Below are 15,472 nucleotides of genomic sequence, written 5' to 3'. Positions count from 1 at the left end.
GGACTCAGGTTACGAGAACACGTTGCAGATGTTTCCTGGAACACCTGGAGGTGCGGTGCTATCACATTCTTGTCTTTGATAGACACATACCTGGAATAGCAGCGGGGCCGACATCATGGCTGCCACAAATCTAATCTGGGCCCTTGCTGGGTTTTATTTAACATTACATAAACAATCAGCACATTCATATTCTTCAATGAGCTCTTATACATTTCAGCAGAATGACGTCAATATATATATAGCCTGTATATATGCCGTTTAATGCACGTGGTGGTCAGTAGACCATATACTATGTGCTTACAGCGCCCTCTATTGCCCACTTGGTTGAAAAGCAGGCAAGCCAAGTGACGTTATGCTTAAAAAAAATAGATTTATGCCATGAATTATGTCATTTTATTTGAATTTATTTAAATTTGGAGAAAAAACAAAATGAAAATAATTTTTAAAAATTAATAAAAAATAAAAAATAAACAAAACAAAATGTGTTCATTATAAGTTATAATAACATGCAATGTTAAAGTATTAAAGTAAATTTTAAACACGATTAAAATTAATATTTGGATTTATTGTTGGCAATTAATGCTAGTAAATACATGTTTCACTAGTGTTGTTTTGTAAAAGCTGCTTAGATGCACACAATGGGTAATATATTCTATCTATATATATATATGGGTAATAATTACAAATTTCCCCACTGAGGGACGAATAAAGGCATATCTTAATCATATACAATTATTATGTTTATGTAACTTAACTGATTATGTATTACTAACAACATTTATAACATTTTCATTTTACTTCATTATAAATGAGAGAAATAATGTACTTGTGTTATATTCTGTGACTATTTTAAATAAAAATACATAAATTAAGTTGTGCTTGTATTTCGGGTGTTTATGTTTAGAACCCGCCTTCTTCTGGGTGCACAAAGGGCCACTTCCGGTTTACCCGGAAGTTCGCGTCATTCCCAAAGATGGCGGAGCAAGGTCCGATGGCCATAGCGATGCGGCTACGAAACCAGCTGCAGACCGTATACAAGCTGGACCCGCTTCGAAACGAGGTGAGCGACCGTCCTTGTCGCTTCGAGGCCGCCGGCCGATGTTAGAATCCCCGCGAAGGCGTGTTTAGAAGCCGCTTAGCTCGATGCTTGGGTGATGCTGGAGCGTCTGAGCATGCGTTGTCCTGCCGAGTCAAGCCCGCGACGTTCGCCTTCCGCGTCGGGGAGACAATCCTCGGTTGTCGGCTCTCCGGTGACCCACCGTGCTTCTATTTTATCGCTTCTTGTTTCACAAAAGTCAACAATCTGTTGGGGATGCTAGGCTGCTAGCTGCTAGTTACAAGCTAGCTGCACGCGCTCATTCACCGTAAAAGTCCAACAAAAACAACACAACATCTTATTACACCACAAAAATCTTCTCAAAGTATACTTTGTTGTTTGTGTATTGTTATAAAACTAATTAGTTTGTGATTCTACCCGGAAGTTTGAGGTTATTGACACAGCTGTCAGGTCCAGAGTGTAAACAAGAACCTAAACAGCAATACTACCAAGCTAAACAAGATAGCAGTTCATATTCTTAGCATATTTTCTTGTACTTGTACTGTTTTATTTTAAATAAAGCAGTACTGCAGTGTGCTCTGCAGGACTGCAAATGTCTTAAAAGCATGTATTGGAACTCCTAAAGTATGTTTGTTTTCCCAGGAGGAGGTGAAGTTAAAAATCAAGGACCTGAACGAACACATCGTGTGTTATCTTTGTGCTGGCTACTTCATCGATGCCACCACCATCACAGAGTGTCTGCACACATGTGAGTCTCCACCCGCCACCCCCCCCCCCCCCCAAACTTCTTGACCATAACACCTCCCTCGTTTCCTGTCCTCAGTCTGTAAAAGCTGCATCGTCAAGTACCTGCAAACCAGCAAGTACTGCCCGATGTGCAACATCAAAATCCACGAAACGCAGCCTCTGCTCAACCTCAAGCTGGACCGCGTCATGCAGGACATCGTCTATAAGCTAGTGCCCGGTCTGCAAGAAAGTACGTGTTGAAGATTTATTGTAAATGTTTATTATTCTGCGCTTGTATATAAATAACCATGAACTAAATACACGTTTTGACAGGCGAAGACAAAAGAATCAAAGAGTTCTATCAGTCACGAGGGTTGGAAAGAGTTCTTCAGCCTGCAGGGGACGGTGAGTAGGATACTTTTACTGCAATTATGTTGTATTTTGAACACAAAATAGACACCACTACTTTAGGAGTCATTGTTATAGGAAGTAGCATGACTGAAAAGGCATGGAAAAGCAAGTTTATGACTTATACTTCAAGCATAAACATCATAAAACATCAGTTGGAGAACGTTATTGAACATGACGTGTTGTCAGCCGCTGCATATGTCCCTGCTATACAGTCCATAAGTGGTGATTCAAACAATAACAATAATTTCTTGCTCCATCAGACTGCGTATCAGACCCATCATCTTTACCGTACACCAGCTTCGACCACGCCAAGGCACATTTTTACAGATACGACGAACAAGTGTCGCTCTGTCTAGAAAGACTAAGGTGAGTTTTTATCATCACACAATCTGTCACTGTTATTAATAATAATAATAATAATAATTAGCATTATTGATGTTTATCAATGTGTTTGCTATGTGCAGTTCATCACTGGCTGGAAAAGATAAAAGCAAACTTGCTCTGCAGGTCAGTAGCACACAGACATTGTGATACTACACACTTGTACTAGTACTATCAACACACAAATACAATATAATAATACTTTACACTTGTATAAGTACCATCAACACACAGCTATTATACTATACGCTTGTAATAGTTGTCCTAACACATGCTTCCTGTAATACTTAATAATGTAAATCATACACTTACACAGAACCATTAAAGTACTCCCATTCATTGCAACGCTGCAATCTGCCGTTTTACCAGCAGAGGGCGCCATTGCACCGATTTTTTTTTTTACTGCTCTCTTACGTCTAATTATTTAAAGCTACAGTAATAAAATAAAATGTTATTTTATAACTAAAGAATAATTACAAAAAATAATAAAATGAGGTGGAAAATAATTGTATAATAATAATAAAAAATAATAATTTCTGAGAAAAACTATAATAAGAGAATGAAATTGTATTTCAAGCATATGTAAATGTAAACAGCAGTAATATTTTTTAAGGGTGGGAAGTGGGCTTGTTCTGTAGTAATATTCCAACTTTATCCTTTGACTCGATGTTTATTTGCAGTATTACTTTTATCGGAGCAGCCACTGCAGACGTCCTTTAAACTTTTCATATTTGTGTGTCTCTGCAGCAGAAGTTTGTGCGTTGTTCTGTGCGAGCGGAGGTTCGACATTTACGAAAAGTACTTTGCCATCGACTCAACGTGGAAAAACATCAGGTAACTTCACCTTCACTTCCTGTTTGCCTTCAAAATAACAACAGCTAGTACACAACTTTATGCTTCTTTGTGTGTGTTTAGGTCCAGATGTTGTTCAACAACGAGTCTTTGCCTGATCACATGACCATGAAACGGTTATGGCTGTCACACTGGTTTGGAAAGGTGAGACACCTGGTGGCCACTAGTAATATAACACCATTGGAAGGAACATTTTCAGGTTTTAAGTGATGACGCCAGCTTAAACGGACACTACGTGATTAATAAAAGCTGTGTTGTGTTTCAGGCGCAGCCGTTAGTGCTTCACTACACCATCAAGGACAAACGGAGCAGATAGGACCGGCTTCCACAACAGATTTTCTACTATACATATTTCTATTTTAATAGTCTTTGTGTACAGCAGCTTATTTTGCCTCATTTTTGTATTTTTGGAAAAATAAATGGAAAATGTCAAAATGATTCGCTTTGTGTGCATGATATTTTTATTACAAAAAGATAGGCCATTTTAGATGATTTTGGTTGATCTTTCAAGTCACATAGAATATGGCGACGTAAACATGGAACCTACCAAAACAAAGATTAGACTCTGGACTCTCATCAGACATAAATATTTTTTTCTACCTTTTTTGTTCTTTGGTAATCAGCATAGAACACAAATTTCATATTTTATATAAATATTGCTATTAATTTATTTTTTTTTTAGAATTAAAATCACTTTTTCCCCCTACTAAAATGCCTGCTGTCTGCTATATTGTTGTAGTGACTCAATGTGGCCGCTAGGTGGAGTCATTGTGCCGCACGAGACAAGGACAGGCGTTCTTGTATTGAGTCACGTGCTGATAATGTCACCTTCGGAAGCGCTTGGTAATTTGGCTACCTTTTCACACTTTCGCTTGATCACATGATCATTTTCTCAGTATGTCTGTTATCATAATAGTGTTTAAGATTAAATAATAATAATATTTTAAGACGTAAAAAATGTCCACACCACAATTAAGATGACACATAAATAAATACCAATCTTATCTATTGCAGTCATAATGTCACTTCTTGTTTATTTGTATTTTTCATCCACACCCCCACCCCCTCCCTCCCTCCCTGCAGGCCTCAAGTGGTCGTGGGGGGGTGTCACTTGACTTTTCACCTCCATGATTCCAGCTCATTACCTCCATTGTGTGCCGGCAGTCTGCTGCACTCTCACATATTGTGTCTTTAATTTCTTATTCATTTGGCACACACTCCTCAACATGCTCATACTTTTCTCTTTTTATTAGCTGACAGTTTAAAATTATTATTTATTACATTTTTTTCCGGGGTGGTTACATTATTTTTTTATTATAAGCACAAGATTAAGTGACAGGAATTAAATAATACTCTGATATTAAATATATTTTTTAATTCAGAATTAGACTTAATGTCAGATTTATTTTTTTTAGAGTTCAAAATGTGGAAAAAAATCTAAAAATATTACTAATAATTAAATGATCAGGAAATAATTCACCATGTTAAAGACATAAAGCATAATAATAACGAAATATCAATTTATGGTAATGTGAAAAGATGTGAGGGGAAAAACAAGTAAAAACAACATCAATAATGATCATGAAAAATATCTATAATCCTGAAAATTAACTTAGAAATGATAACAATGTAGTATGTTTATATTTCTATTTGTAATAATAATTATAATTTTATTTTTTTTATAATGCTGAACACAATCTACTGCATATATATACTAATCTACCATAAAAAATGATGGAGAAAATGATTGAATTTATACTTTTTCTTACATAAATACTAGTTTTTCTTCACGTTGTAATCATTAGTTATGATCAAGAAAATTGATTAACTATATTTTTCGTAGGAAAAATAATCTAGAATGAAAACCAAGACATATTTTCAAATACAGGAAGTGTATTACTGTATATTTTTATGATATTTATCGGCATGGAATCTGTGTTTTAAGTTATCTTTGTATTCATGAGGGAGATTTCCTATTGATGGCTGCTGAAAGAGACCAGATGCCATCCGGCCTGAATGGCTTTAAAGGCGGGTTCGGGACGATCAATCAAGTGGGCATGGAAGGGTGCAAGGATGCAAGGATGCAAGCATATGGTGACCCGAAGTACGGAGCATGGAGGTTCTTGTGTAAGACGATGTTTGCAAAAGAACAACAAAGCAGGGGTTAATTATTCTACATGTTTGTTTGTTTTTTAACCAGGCGATTGTTTAAATATATCATATTTAAATTACATGTATAAATATAAGTAAATATACTAATTATAACTCGTTTTTATTGTAATATTATGTCAAAAAAGACTTTCCAATCATTGAAATAAGCTTTATTTACATAGATGCCGATTAAATACACTTCACCTTTTATATATATTTATATATACTGTATATATACACAGTGTAAAAGGTTCATTATTATTATTATTATAATAATAACGCTCGCAGAGAATTGTAGGGAAGCATTCATCCACAAAAAGGTCCCTTCAATTGTCCTGGGAAAAAGGAGCTTTCATAAAAAAGTGTCTGTCCGTCTTCATGGAGAATAAATTAAATTGAAGGGAGAAAGAAAATCCGGAAATGTTTTTATTGACGCTCCTTTTTTTGGACAAAATCCGTGCAAAAGTTTTTTTTTTGGGGGGGGGGGGGGTAGGAGGGGAATGCCCTTGTTTTGTGTAAAATTAAAAAAAAAAGAAGCTGTCAATCATCCACTTCGATCTCCTCGTCATCCTCAGAGAACTCGTCCGTGGTTTGGCCTCGGGACGAAGACGGGGACTGTGGGAAGACCCTCACGTGTCCATCAGAGGGGGACTGGGACCCCGGTCCTCCCGGTCCACCCTGGACCTCGTCCATGTTCTCCATGGTGACGAGCTTCTGCAGAGTCTGCGGAGTGATCTTCTTCAGGGACTCCACGTCCGCCTTCATCTCTTCCAGGTCTCGCTTGAGCTTGGCGCGCCGGTTCTGGAACCACGTGATGACCTGGGCATTGGACAGGCCCAGCTGCTGGGCGATCTGGTCCCGGTCTGCCGGGGACAGGTACTTCTGGTACAGGAAACGCTTCTCCAGTTCGTAGATTTGGTGGTTGGTGAAGGCCGTCCGCGACTTCCTTCTCTTCTTGGAGGTCTGCCTCTGGCCGAAGGCGTTCATGTGTTCGCGGCCTGCATGGAAATACATTTTTTTACATATATATTTTTGCTTATATTTACAAATAAACATTAATATTTCAAATTCCGGTACGAAATATAGGACCGTAAACGCGCAGTAATTCATATTTGATGAGTAATGCGTCCATACGGTACATACAGCATAATACAATTTTCCATATATAGTCGTGAATATTATGATAAAATATAGAAATTGTCAGCCATAAAGAGCACATAAGTGTATTTAAATACATTACTTATATAAATATACATTTAGTTCGGCGTACCTTCCGCCGCCTGAATGACGTTGACCTCCAGGCCCTTGAACGTCTTGCTAGCGAGCTCCTCCAGGGCGCACAGCGGGGAGGAGGGCGTGCTGAGGCCGTTCCTGGCAGCGTTGGAGGCGGCCACTTTATCCAGCACCCTCGGCGGACACGTGACGCTGGGCGAAGCCGCAGTGGCCTTCTTTTTGACGGACGGCTTATTGAGGATGTCCTCGATGCTGAAGGGCGTCAGCGGCTTGTTGGAGTTGGCCGGCGGGGGCAGCTGATCCAGGGGAGCCCGTCTCCGGTCCTCGCCGCTGGACTGCAAAGCGGATCCCGCCTTCATGTCTTTGCTGGACGTCATGGACGCTGCAACTGGGAAGGGGAGGGAGGGGGGGACAAAAGTTCTTTCGCTTCTTTTTGCGGGGTTCCGTTTGCGTTTTAGAGCCTCTGGAAAGCGGGTCTCGCTGGCATGCTCGCTGCAGCCCGTTCTCCGAGAAGATCCATGCAAAGGCTCCGGAGCTGCACCGAACCGCACCGAACCGGACCGGAGCGTCGAGTGAAGGAGAAATAGGAGTCCGTAGCAGACTGCAAGGACGAGAAGGTTGGACCGCTAACGACTTGTTGTTGATTGGCTCAGGCTCAATTAGAGCAAAAGAACACTTTTGACCCGCCGCTGCACTTCAAAAGCAAGAAGTGGACCAACCAACAAGAGGAAGAGGAAGATGAGGAGGAAGGTGTGGGGGGGAGGAGTCTGATGGCCCCAGCGTGTTTATCTCTACATGCATTCTGATACAATACTTAGTGGGACGTTCAAATACGCCACAACAGTCACAGTCACTCAATGTGGAAAGTTAGGAGAGATTTCCACGTGTAGTTTCACTTTTTGTTATATTTCATATCAATTTTTAACAGAAACAAATAAACAACAAATAACAAAAAACAACAAAAAATAAAATATTATATAATATTTTGAGCTATACGGTATACATAATTTAAGAAAGATTGATTCAAAGAATCAATTTGAGTGATAAATTATATATTTTAACATATCTAAATTTTTTAAACAATAATTAAATTCAAAATATGTATTTAAAAATGCATTCTTTCTATAAATGTGGTATAAATCTATACATTTTATAGATTCCAACGACAAAAATAATAGTGTTATTATACAGTGTACTGTCCCTTTAAATACGAACTGTTCCATGCATTATATGTGCCGAGCTGTAACAAGGAATATAAAAGCTTTATTTTCATTTGCCACGTGCATTATTCCAATTTTCCATGACAATATTTTTTATATTTCTTGTATTTGTGAAATAAATAATAATTACATTTCAATTTGTTTCCTTTTCCTTTACAATACGAGTTTCTAGTGGGCCATTTGTATGGAAGGGGAAGTGTTGTGTGCCAACAGCACCATATGGTGACATGAGTTGTAAAACAGCAGGACTTTCTATTAAGGCTGCCTCGGAGGTCTTTGCTGCACCTTTTTTATTTGTGGGAGGGGTGGGGGGGCAAGGGGGGGCATTTTGTTCAGACGCAATGCTGTTTCGGATTATTAAGCGCCATTTAAACGCTCAATTTCCGATTATTTTGATAATATAATGGAGGTATTCGATGTCGACATTCAAGTCATCACGTGATTCATTTGAGGCGTTTGATGTCCTGTAGGAATGTTCTAAAGTGTCCACCACATCGGTAATAATAGCAAATTAAGGCGGATGCTTAATTCGATGTCTGTGTTGTTTTTTTTCGTTGAAGCTTAATTGTAAGGTTAATTTGACGCACGAGCAGCTGACCTCATCAATCATCAACTCTTTTAATTGGACGCCTCGGATTCAATCAGCACCTGCCAGCCAAAAAAAAAGAGGAAAAATATACACTTTCAGGTTTATAATTATTATTATTAAAACATTCTATTTATAAAAAAAAACAAAATGAAAATGAAAGCATCATCAGGTAAAGGTAATTAGATTAAATACCTCACGAATTTAAACACGTAAAAATTCAGTTTTGCTGCAAATATCTCGTTTCGAAATATTACTGCAAAAAATACATAAATGAAAAAGGTGTATAAATTACCCACGCACAAATGTATTGGTGTGTTTTACGGCTCCGGGAAATGTGGTGTGTGTGTGGTGAAATGATTCCCATTTCATCCTCATCGAGGCCTAAAAAAACGTTGACCGTAAAAGCAACATTAAACTGCAAATCGAATGTGTGTTTACTTTATTTAACCACAAGACTAGTTTTGTTATTTTTAAAAATACAGTCTTATATTTTATTTAAACATAGAAACACTTCACTCATGGGCCACTTCATTAGGCACATCCACACAATGTAAGGAGAATATTGATAATAAAAGGGTCATTTATTTTATTATCGTGTGTGTGTGTGTGTGTGTGTGTGGTGTCAAATGAACGTAAGAATGTAGTACAAGGAAGGTGATATAATATAACAACTAACATAATATCACATTTTATTGCTTGTTTGAAGAGGAAACAAAGTACTCTGACGTTTTTCGTGCTAAGTAGCTTCCTAGCTAAGTGGATATTTTTTGTTGGCGAGTTTTACATTACATTACATACAATAAAAATATTTAAAAATAAAAATAAAATGTAAAAATAACTACTATAGTACTACCGAGTACTATAATTATGTATATATTCTTCGAGGACATGCCGGTTCTGTATCGTCACCGCGCTCATTCCCTCCTCTCCTCTTCCAAGCTGTCTTTGAAGGCATCTTTCAGGTTGTGGCACTCAGGTGTTCGTTTGCACGGCAGCCCGGCGCCGCTGGGAGGGGCGGAGACACGTCCTTCACGCGGTGACGCCACGTCCCAACTTGTCGTTGAACGCTACCGGGACATTCCGTGACGTCATCACCATATCAGACATTTTATATTTTTACTGGAATGGATTTATTTATTTAGCTAAAACAACACATCACAAAATTACACATCACACAGAAAATTAGCATCATATTGTCTCGTAACTTATATTAAAAAAATCATTAAAAACACATACCACTGAAAAACATGAAATTATTTGATTGTTACGGAATTTTCTGACATGTAGTACTTTAAATACTTCAATAATACTGAATAATAACTCAGCAACGTGAAGTACAGTACAGTCCATTACTTTGAGTCCACACATTCAACACAACAGGAGCGGAGATGGATCATTAACAATCGACAGTGTTGTGATCCTGATGTTTGTGAAGGCACCTCGCTGGCTGTGAATGTGATTGGTGGATAATCAGGAAGTGTTGATGTTGGTGTGGATCGTGACCAAAAATGGCGGTGTTAAGGTCAGGTATTATCACTTTTTCAAGCACTTGTTGAGTCTGCATTCATTTAGCAACGAAATTATGTTATGATGCAGAGTTTGTGAACGCATCCCTTCTTGTTTGTTGATTAACATAATGTTATTAGAATTTTGTATAGAAAAAAAAGCCAATTCCGCTTTTGTTTCCAAGAAAAAAAAATGAGTCTGGCCTCCATTGCGGACTATTAAGGCCTATCTTCTCATGTCAGCGGCCATATCTTGGCAAATGAAGACAAATGTTTGTCCGAGAAGGCCGCGTTCCAGGGGGATCCTCGGCCAAATTAATCACTGCAATTCTATCCTCCACCACTTGGGCGCTCGGCGGGTCCCTGATGCGAGGTTGCCGAGGTAATGAGAGCGGCGTGATGAGCACGTCTTTGGAGAGATGCGGTGACGCCGAAGCCTAGTAGGAGATGGCCTCCTTGCAACACCTCCACCGAGTCCTCCTCTCCCCTTTTGACATCAGGATTTCATTACAGGGATTCTCTCCCCTCCATCACCACCATCACCGCCGCATCTCCCCCACCATTCCCGCTCTCTTTGCTCCACTTTGCTCCCCACACCAAATGAGGAAATAGCTTGTCTGCTTGCTGACAGTCTCTAAGCTTTGGCCGTAAAAGATAAATGATCCCACATATTTAAGTATAACACACCTGATATGTGGGATCCATACAACAACAACAAAAATAAATCTGTGGAAAAACAATAAGAGGAAGTGTGGGAATAACACCCAAGAAAGTCAAAGACTATTCAAGATAAGAACATGATACTTCATTGGTGTATAGCTGTTTAGTTTGACTCTAACCGTAAGGAAATAGCAAAAATATACAAGTTGCTTGATAAATATCAACACAATATGACACAAAATGATTCCAAGTGCTTATGAATACTAGATTTTGCTTGAGATTTTGCAATGGCCGACCTGGTTCAGGGTTCCTGGCTGTAAAAAAACAGCAGAACCAGAATGGGACGCCATAATGAAAGTGTTGGACTAAAGCAGGGGTCTCAAACTCAATTTACTTGGGGCCCACTGGAGCTAGGGTCTGGGCAAGGCTGGGCCGCGTCAGGTTTTCCAAAAAATTTATTAAAAACAGAAAAATATACAAACTTTTTCAGTACTTTGGTTCCGATTTTCTACAATAAAAGCTCTGATAAAACATTCCACTGTTCTCAAATATCTTCATTTTTATTTTTCTGTACAAAATAAGATGAAAAACAAATAAACAAGTCAAGAATAAAGAAAATACACCATAGTAATAAATAAATATAATAATAATAATAAAACGGCAAATAATAAAAACTTAAGAAACCACATATAGTTGGTGGGTAGACAAATTATTTTTTTCCGATTAAAATGAACAAAGCATTATTCGAGCCCTGTAGACATGACAAAACACGACTATAGTCACATTTATACTCTTTTTTTATTTACAACATATTGCGCAACTGCAGCGTCTTGAGACACATGCTAACTCGCAAACTAGAGAGCTAGCGACCTAAACGGTAGCCTTCAAGTTATTTCCTTTCAACTTAAATAGCCAAAAACTTACCACTTCCACACGGATAGGGAGGATAACTATTAACAGTTATTTAACCTTTAACATGAACATTAAATCAAACGTAATCATTTTTTCTGGGTACATGATACCATACAGCATCCATATCAAACTTGCACGGGGCCGCACTAACATTAAACTTTCATATCAAGGCGGGGGCCTCAAACTAGTGTCCTGCGGGCCACATATGGCCCGCGGGCCGCGTGTTTGAGACCCCTGGACTAAAGTAATTCTTAATGTACTTCATGTAAAAGTCCGGTAAAACGGTCTCAAAGGTTTGTGGCATTAAAATGAATCTGCTGTTATACTTTTTGATTAATTTACTTTAATTTAGGGAAGCACTGCTCAGGCTTTAAAGGGGATAATTCCTGTGGGTTTGACTTTGGGATCATGTTGAGTCTTTGCAATTAATTTTTTTTATTATAATAAATTGTGTAATCATGAAGAATCTTCAAGGAGCTATTGCATAACAGTTATTCTATAACTATATGGAATCGTGTTGGGCCATATTGTATCATTACACTCGCACTAGCCAAAACGTACCGTGCCGTGTGAGTGCACCTGTAGTTTCATAACAATGCTAAAAAAAAAAAAAATTCCTCGAGCCATAGCGACTACGTTTAATGGAACAGGAAAACAGTCTTAAAACACATGTGAGAAACATAAATATGAGTGGTGTGAAAATGTCTTTTGGCCGGCCCCCCTGCCATAACTTAACACCCGACTTCATGCTCTTGAGGAGGAAGGAGAAGAAAAAAAAAACGATTGAGTCCATGCAGTTTTATTTTCCTTTCCCGGGTTCAAATCAGCAACAGGACAACGTGATGGAAAGTTGTTTGGTGTTTCCAGCTTGGGGGGTGGGGGGGGGGGATTTGGCTGTAGTCCTAATTAATGACAGCGAATGTGGCAGAAATTAGTCAGCTGTGCTGCTCATTAACAGTTACAAACGGGACTCTTAACTCTTTACAACGCACGTAAACACATTTCAAAATGAAGAGGTTGATGGGTTATGAATATTTAGGATGGAAAATTATCACCACAGAAAAGTCGAAAAGCACATGACGTCAATAAAGAAAGAACTTCCGGTTCAGGATGAATGGATATGGAGCAGAACGTTGGCTTTTTGGATGGATGCTTCAGTTGGGAACTTGGGAAGACCTGGGCCAATATAGGCGGGCTATGACTCTAGAAACCTTTTCTTGGAAAACTAGCTTTGTTCCTGGGTGTACCGGAGTTGGCTTGGTCTTGGAGAATTCCTCATGTTGGGTTCCGGAGGACATTACCAACTGAGTTTGAGGGTTAGATACAGAGGCTTTGTACCTCCTTTAAAAGACTGAAGGTTTCTTGCACACTGAGATGTTAGACTTCCAGAAATTGGGTCTGATCTCAAAGACATGTAGATCATTCCAAAGACTTGGTCCTGGTATATGGGTTGGTCATTGGTGGATTAGTTCTGTTTTGATAAGTTGATTCCAAAGATCTGCTAAAATTGACTTTGGTTCCAGTTGATCTAATTTCATCCTCTAGAGTTAAGGATGGTCTCCTAGGACAGTGGTTCCTGAAGCCTTGATGAAAGCCTCCAACAAAGAGGTCTAGAGTTCTCCAAAGCTCTGTGCCGATACCCATTGAGTTGTTGATCCCAGAGAGATAATGTGATTCCGCCTACCTATCTCTTGAGGCTTAATGGATTCTGGTAGATCCATGTAACCTGTTGGGAAAAGTCAAAGCCTGTCCACACATGGATTTCGGAGTCAAGCTTGAGAAGGAGCCCGTGTCTGAAGCCGAACACTCCATCCCCGACTACAAACAACAACAATGGAGTAGAAAACAAAACACAATTCAATACCAAGAGTGCCAGTAAGACTGCGTTGCGTGTACGCGTCGGGCCTGGCACCGCCCTCGGTGACCACATCGGGCGTAAAGCAGCCACAGATGAAACGATATGGAGATTATCGGGACAAAAAGCCTCCCGGCTTGTCACGGGATGCAGAGCGTATTGTACATCCACATGTATTGAACACCAACCTGTCACCGTGTGTGACAGCCCCATTCATCACGCACAAAGCCAAAGCTGTCAGTGGCACAAAGCGCTCTATCTGGGCCGCATACCCCCCCCACCCCACCTTTTCCCCCGCCTTCTTTTTCTAAGTGACAGCACAGAAATGAACACGAGGACGACACCGGAGTATGTATTCAAATTTGTTTTCCTGCCTCCCACTGAAGCCAATTTCCAGAGGCTAATAAACCCAGGAAATACATCATGTCAGGGAGGGGGGGGCGGGCAGGCCTGTTCTCGCTAAAGCATCATGAAGTCCCGTGGGTGGTTGCCATGGGAGACGGCAGAGCTGTAATTTAATTTGAACAGCAGCGAGAGTCGACACTAAATGATTTCTCCAAAGTAGAGCTGTGCAAGAGCAGGAAGTCAAGGTTTATCAATCGGCCATGGTGGAAACCCCCCCCCCAAAAAACACCAGGAATGCACAACATTCAAACATAGGCATATTTATAAACATATTTTTCCCTTTTTTGCAATTTAGATAACCGAGAAAAAACAACAAAATCAACAGTATATTGTATTTTCCGGACTATAAGTCGCTCAGAAGTATAAAACCAGAACGAAGAATAAAATCATATATAAGTCACATTTTTAGGGAGAAATTAATTTTTATAAAAATCAGACATTTCATTTTGAAAAAGCAAGTTATAGTAATAACAATAACACGGAGAACGGGCTAAATAGGTGTCTGTTAACATAACATGAATATGTATGCTAGCATACAATATTAACAGTTATTCAGATAACCATAGCCTAAAAAAAAACACAACATAACTTAGTTTACTTGCAGCTTGCAATCTGCAGAATTTAGATAGACTTTGTCATTGCACAAATATAATAATAATAATAATAATAATAATGTGGAGAATAAATAGATGACATCAAATATGAACAATGTACAGCGTAAACAGTAATTTGTACAAATAATCGGCCATGGTGGAAAAAAAAAACACCAGGAATGCACAACATTCAAACATAGGCATATTTTCATAAACATATTTTTCCCTTTTTTGCAATTTAGATACCAGAGAAAAAACAACAAATCAACAGTATATTGTATTTTCCGAACTTTAAGTCACTCAGAAGTATAAAACCAGTACCAGCCAAAAATGCACAACAAAGAATAAAATCATATATAAGTCACATTTTTAGGGAGAAATTAATTTTTTATAAAAATCAGACATTTCATTTTGAAAAAGCAAGTTATAGTAATAACAATAACACGGAGAACAGCTAAATAGGTGTTAACATAACATAAATATGTATGCTAGCATACAATATTAACAGTTATTCAGATAACCATAGCCTAAAAAAAAAACCCAACATAACTTCGTTTACTTGCAGCTTGTAATCTGCAGAATATTATTTTCTTTTTTTTGGGGGGGGGGGGGGGGGGGGGCATTTAGATAGATAGACTGTCATTGCACAAATATAATAATAATAATAATAATAATAATGTGGAGAATAAATAGATGACATCAAATATGAACAATGTACAGCGTAAACAGTCATTTGTGTTCCATCTTTCTCTGTTGATGTTTACATTTTTATTTTCAGTGGCACACAAGCCCGGAGCGCTCTCTCGTGGCCGTCAGTGGGAGAAAAAAAATAAATAAATAAAAAAATAAAAAACTTACGTTGCTCCGGAGTATAAGTCACAGGACCAGACAAACCATGTAGAAAAGTATGATTTAGTAGGCT

General features: G+C 38.7%; 2 protein-coding genes across 4 annotated transcripts; one reads left to right on the top strand and one right to left on the bottom strand.

The window, feature by feature from the left end:
- The first annotated feature begins 906 nt into the window (after positions 1–906).
- On the top strand, positions 907–3,862 carry pcgf1 (polycomb group ring finger 1). Of its 3 annotated transcripts, none has more exons than XM_058064110.1 (9): positions 907–1,060; positions 1,700–1,805; positions 1,881–2,033; positions 2,117–2,188; positions 2,455–2,560; positions 2,659–2,701; positions 3,326–3,409; positions 3,491–3,571; positions 3,693–3,862. In XM_058064110.1, exons 1-9 carry the CDS (start codon positions 974–976, stop codon positions 3,741–3,743), a joined length of 783 nt encoding a protein of 260 aa, XP_057920093.1. In that variant the 5' UTR covers positions 907–973; the 3' UTR covers positions 3,744–3,862. The 3 variants fall into 3 exon arrangements, with proteins under 3 accessions (XP_057920093.1, XP_057920090.1, XP_057920091.1); XM_058064107.1 differs by having other exon boundaries at positions 3,323–3,409; XM_058064108.1 differs by having other exon boundaries at positions 916–1,060; positions 1,703–1,805; positions 3,323–3,409.
- A 2,256-nt stretch (positions 3,863–6,118) lies between these two features.
- On the bottom strand, positions 6,119–7,188 carry lbx2 (ladybird homeobox 2). The gene is made up of 2 exons (XM_058064207.1): positions 6,849–7,188; positions 6,119–6,576 (listed from the first exon to the last, which is right to left on the bottom strand). The coding sequence occupies exons 1-2, from the start codon at positions 7,186–7,188 to the stop codon at positions 6,119–6,121; spliced, it is 798 nt and encodes a 265-aa protein (XP_057920190.1).
- Positions 7,189–15,472: the final 8,284 nt, after the last annotated feature.

Source organism: Doryrhamphus excisus, chromosome 2 (assembly GCF_030265055.1).
Source record: "Doryrhamphus excisus isolate RoL2022-K1 chromosome 2, RoL_Dexc_1.0, whole genome shotgun sequence".
Taxonomy (NCBI): domain Eukaryota; kingdom Metazoa; phylum Chordata; class Actinopteri; order Syngnathiformes; family Syngnathidae; genus Doryrhamphus; species Doryrhamphus excisus.
This window is presented reverse-complemented; position numbering and strand designations above follow the sequence as displayed.

What these genes read in the sequence shown, in the direction of transcription:
- pcgf1 (XM_058064107.1), top strand. Translation starts at nt 974, where the DNA reads ATGGCGGAGCAAGGTCCGATGGCCATAGCGATGCGGCTACGAAACCAG. An exon ending in TCAACGTGGAAAAACATCAG is followed by an intron (nt 3,410 to 3,490) that starts GTAACTTCACCT and finishes GTGTGTGTTTAG; the next exon opens with GTCCAGATGTTGTTCAACAA. An exon ending in TGTCACACTGGTTTGGAAAG is followed by an intron (nt 3,572 to 3,692) that starts GTGAGACACCTG and finishes GTTGTGTTTCAG; the next exon opens with GCGCAGCCGTTAGTGCTTCA.
- lbx2 (XM_058064207.1), bottom strand. Translation starts at nt 7,188, where the DNA reads ATGACGTCCAGCAAAGACATGAAGGCGGGATCCGCTTTGCAGTCCAGC. An exon ending in CGTCATTCAGGCGGCGGAAG is followed by an intron (nt 6,577 to 6,848) that starts GTACGCCGAACT and finishes ATTTCCATGCAG; the next exon opens with GCCGCGAACACATGAACGCC.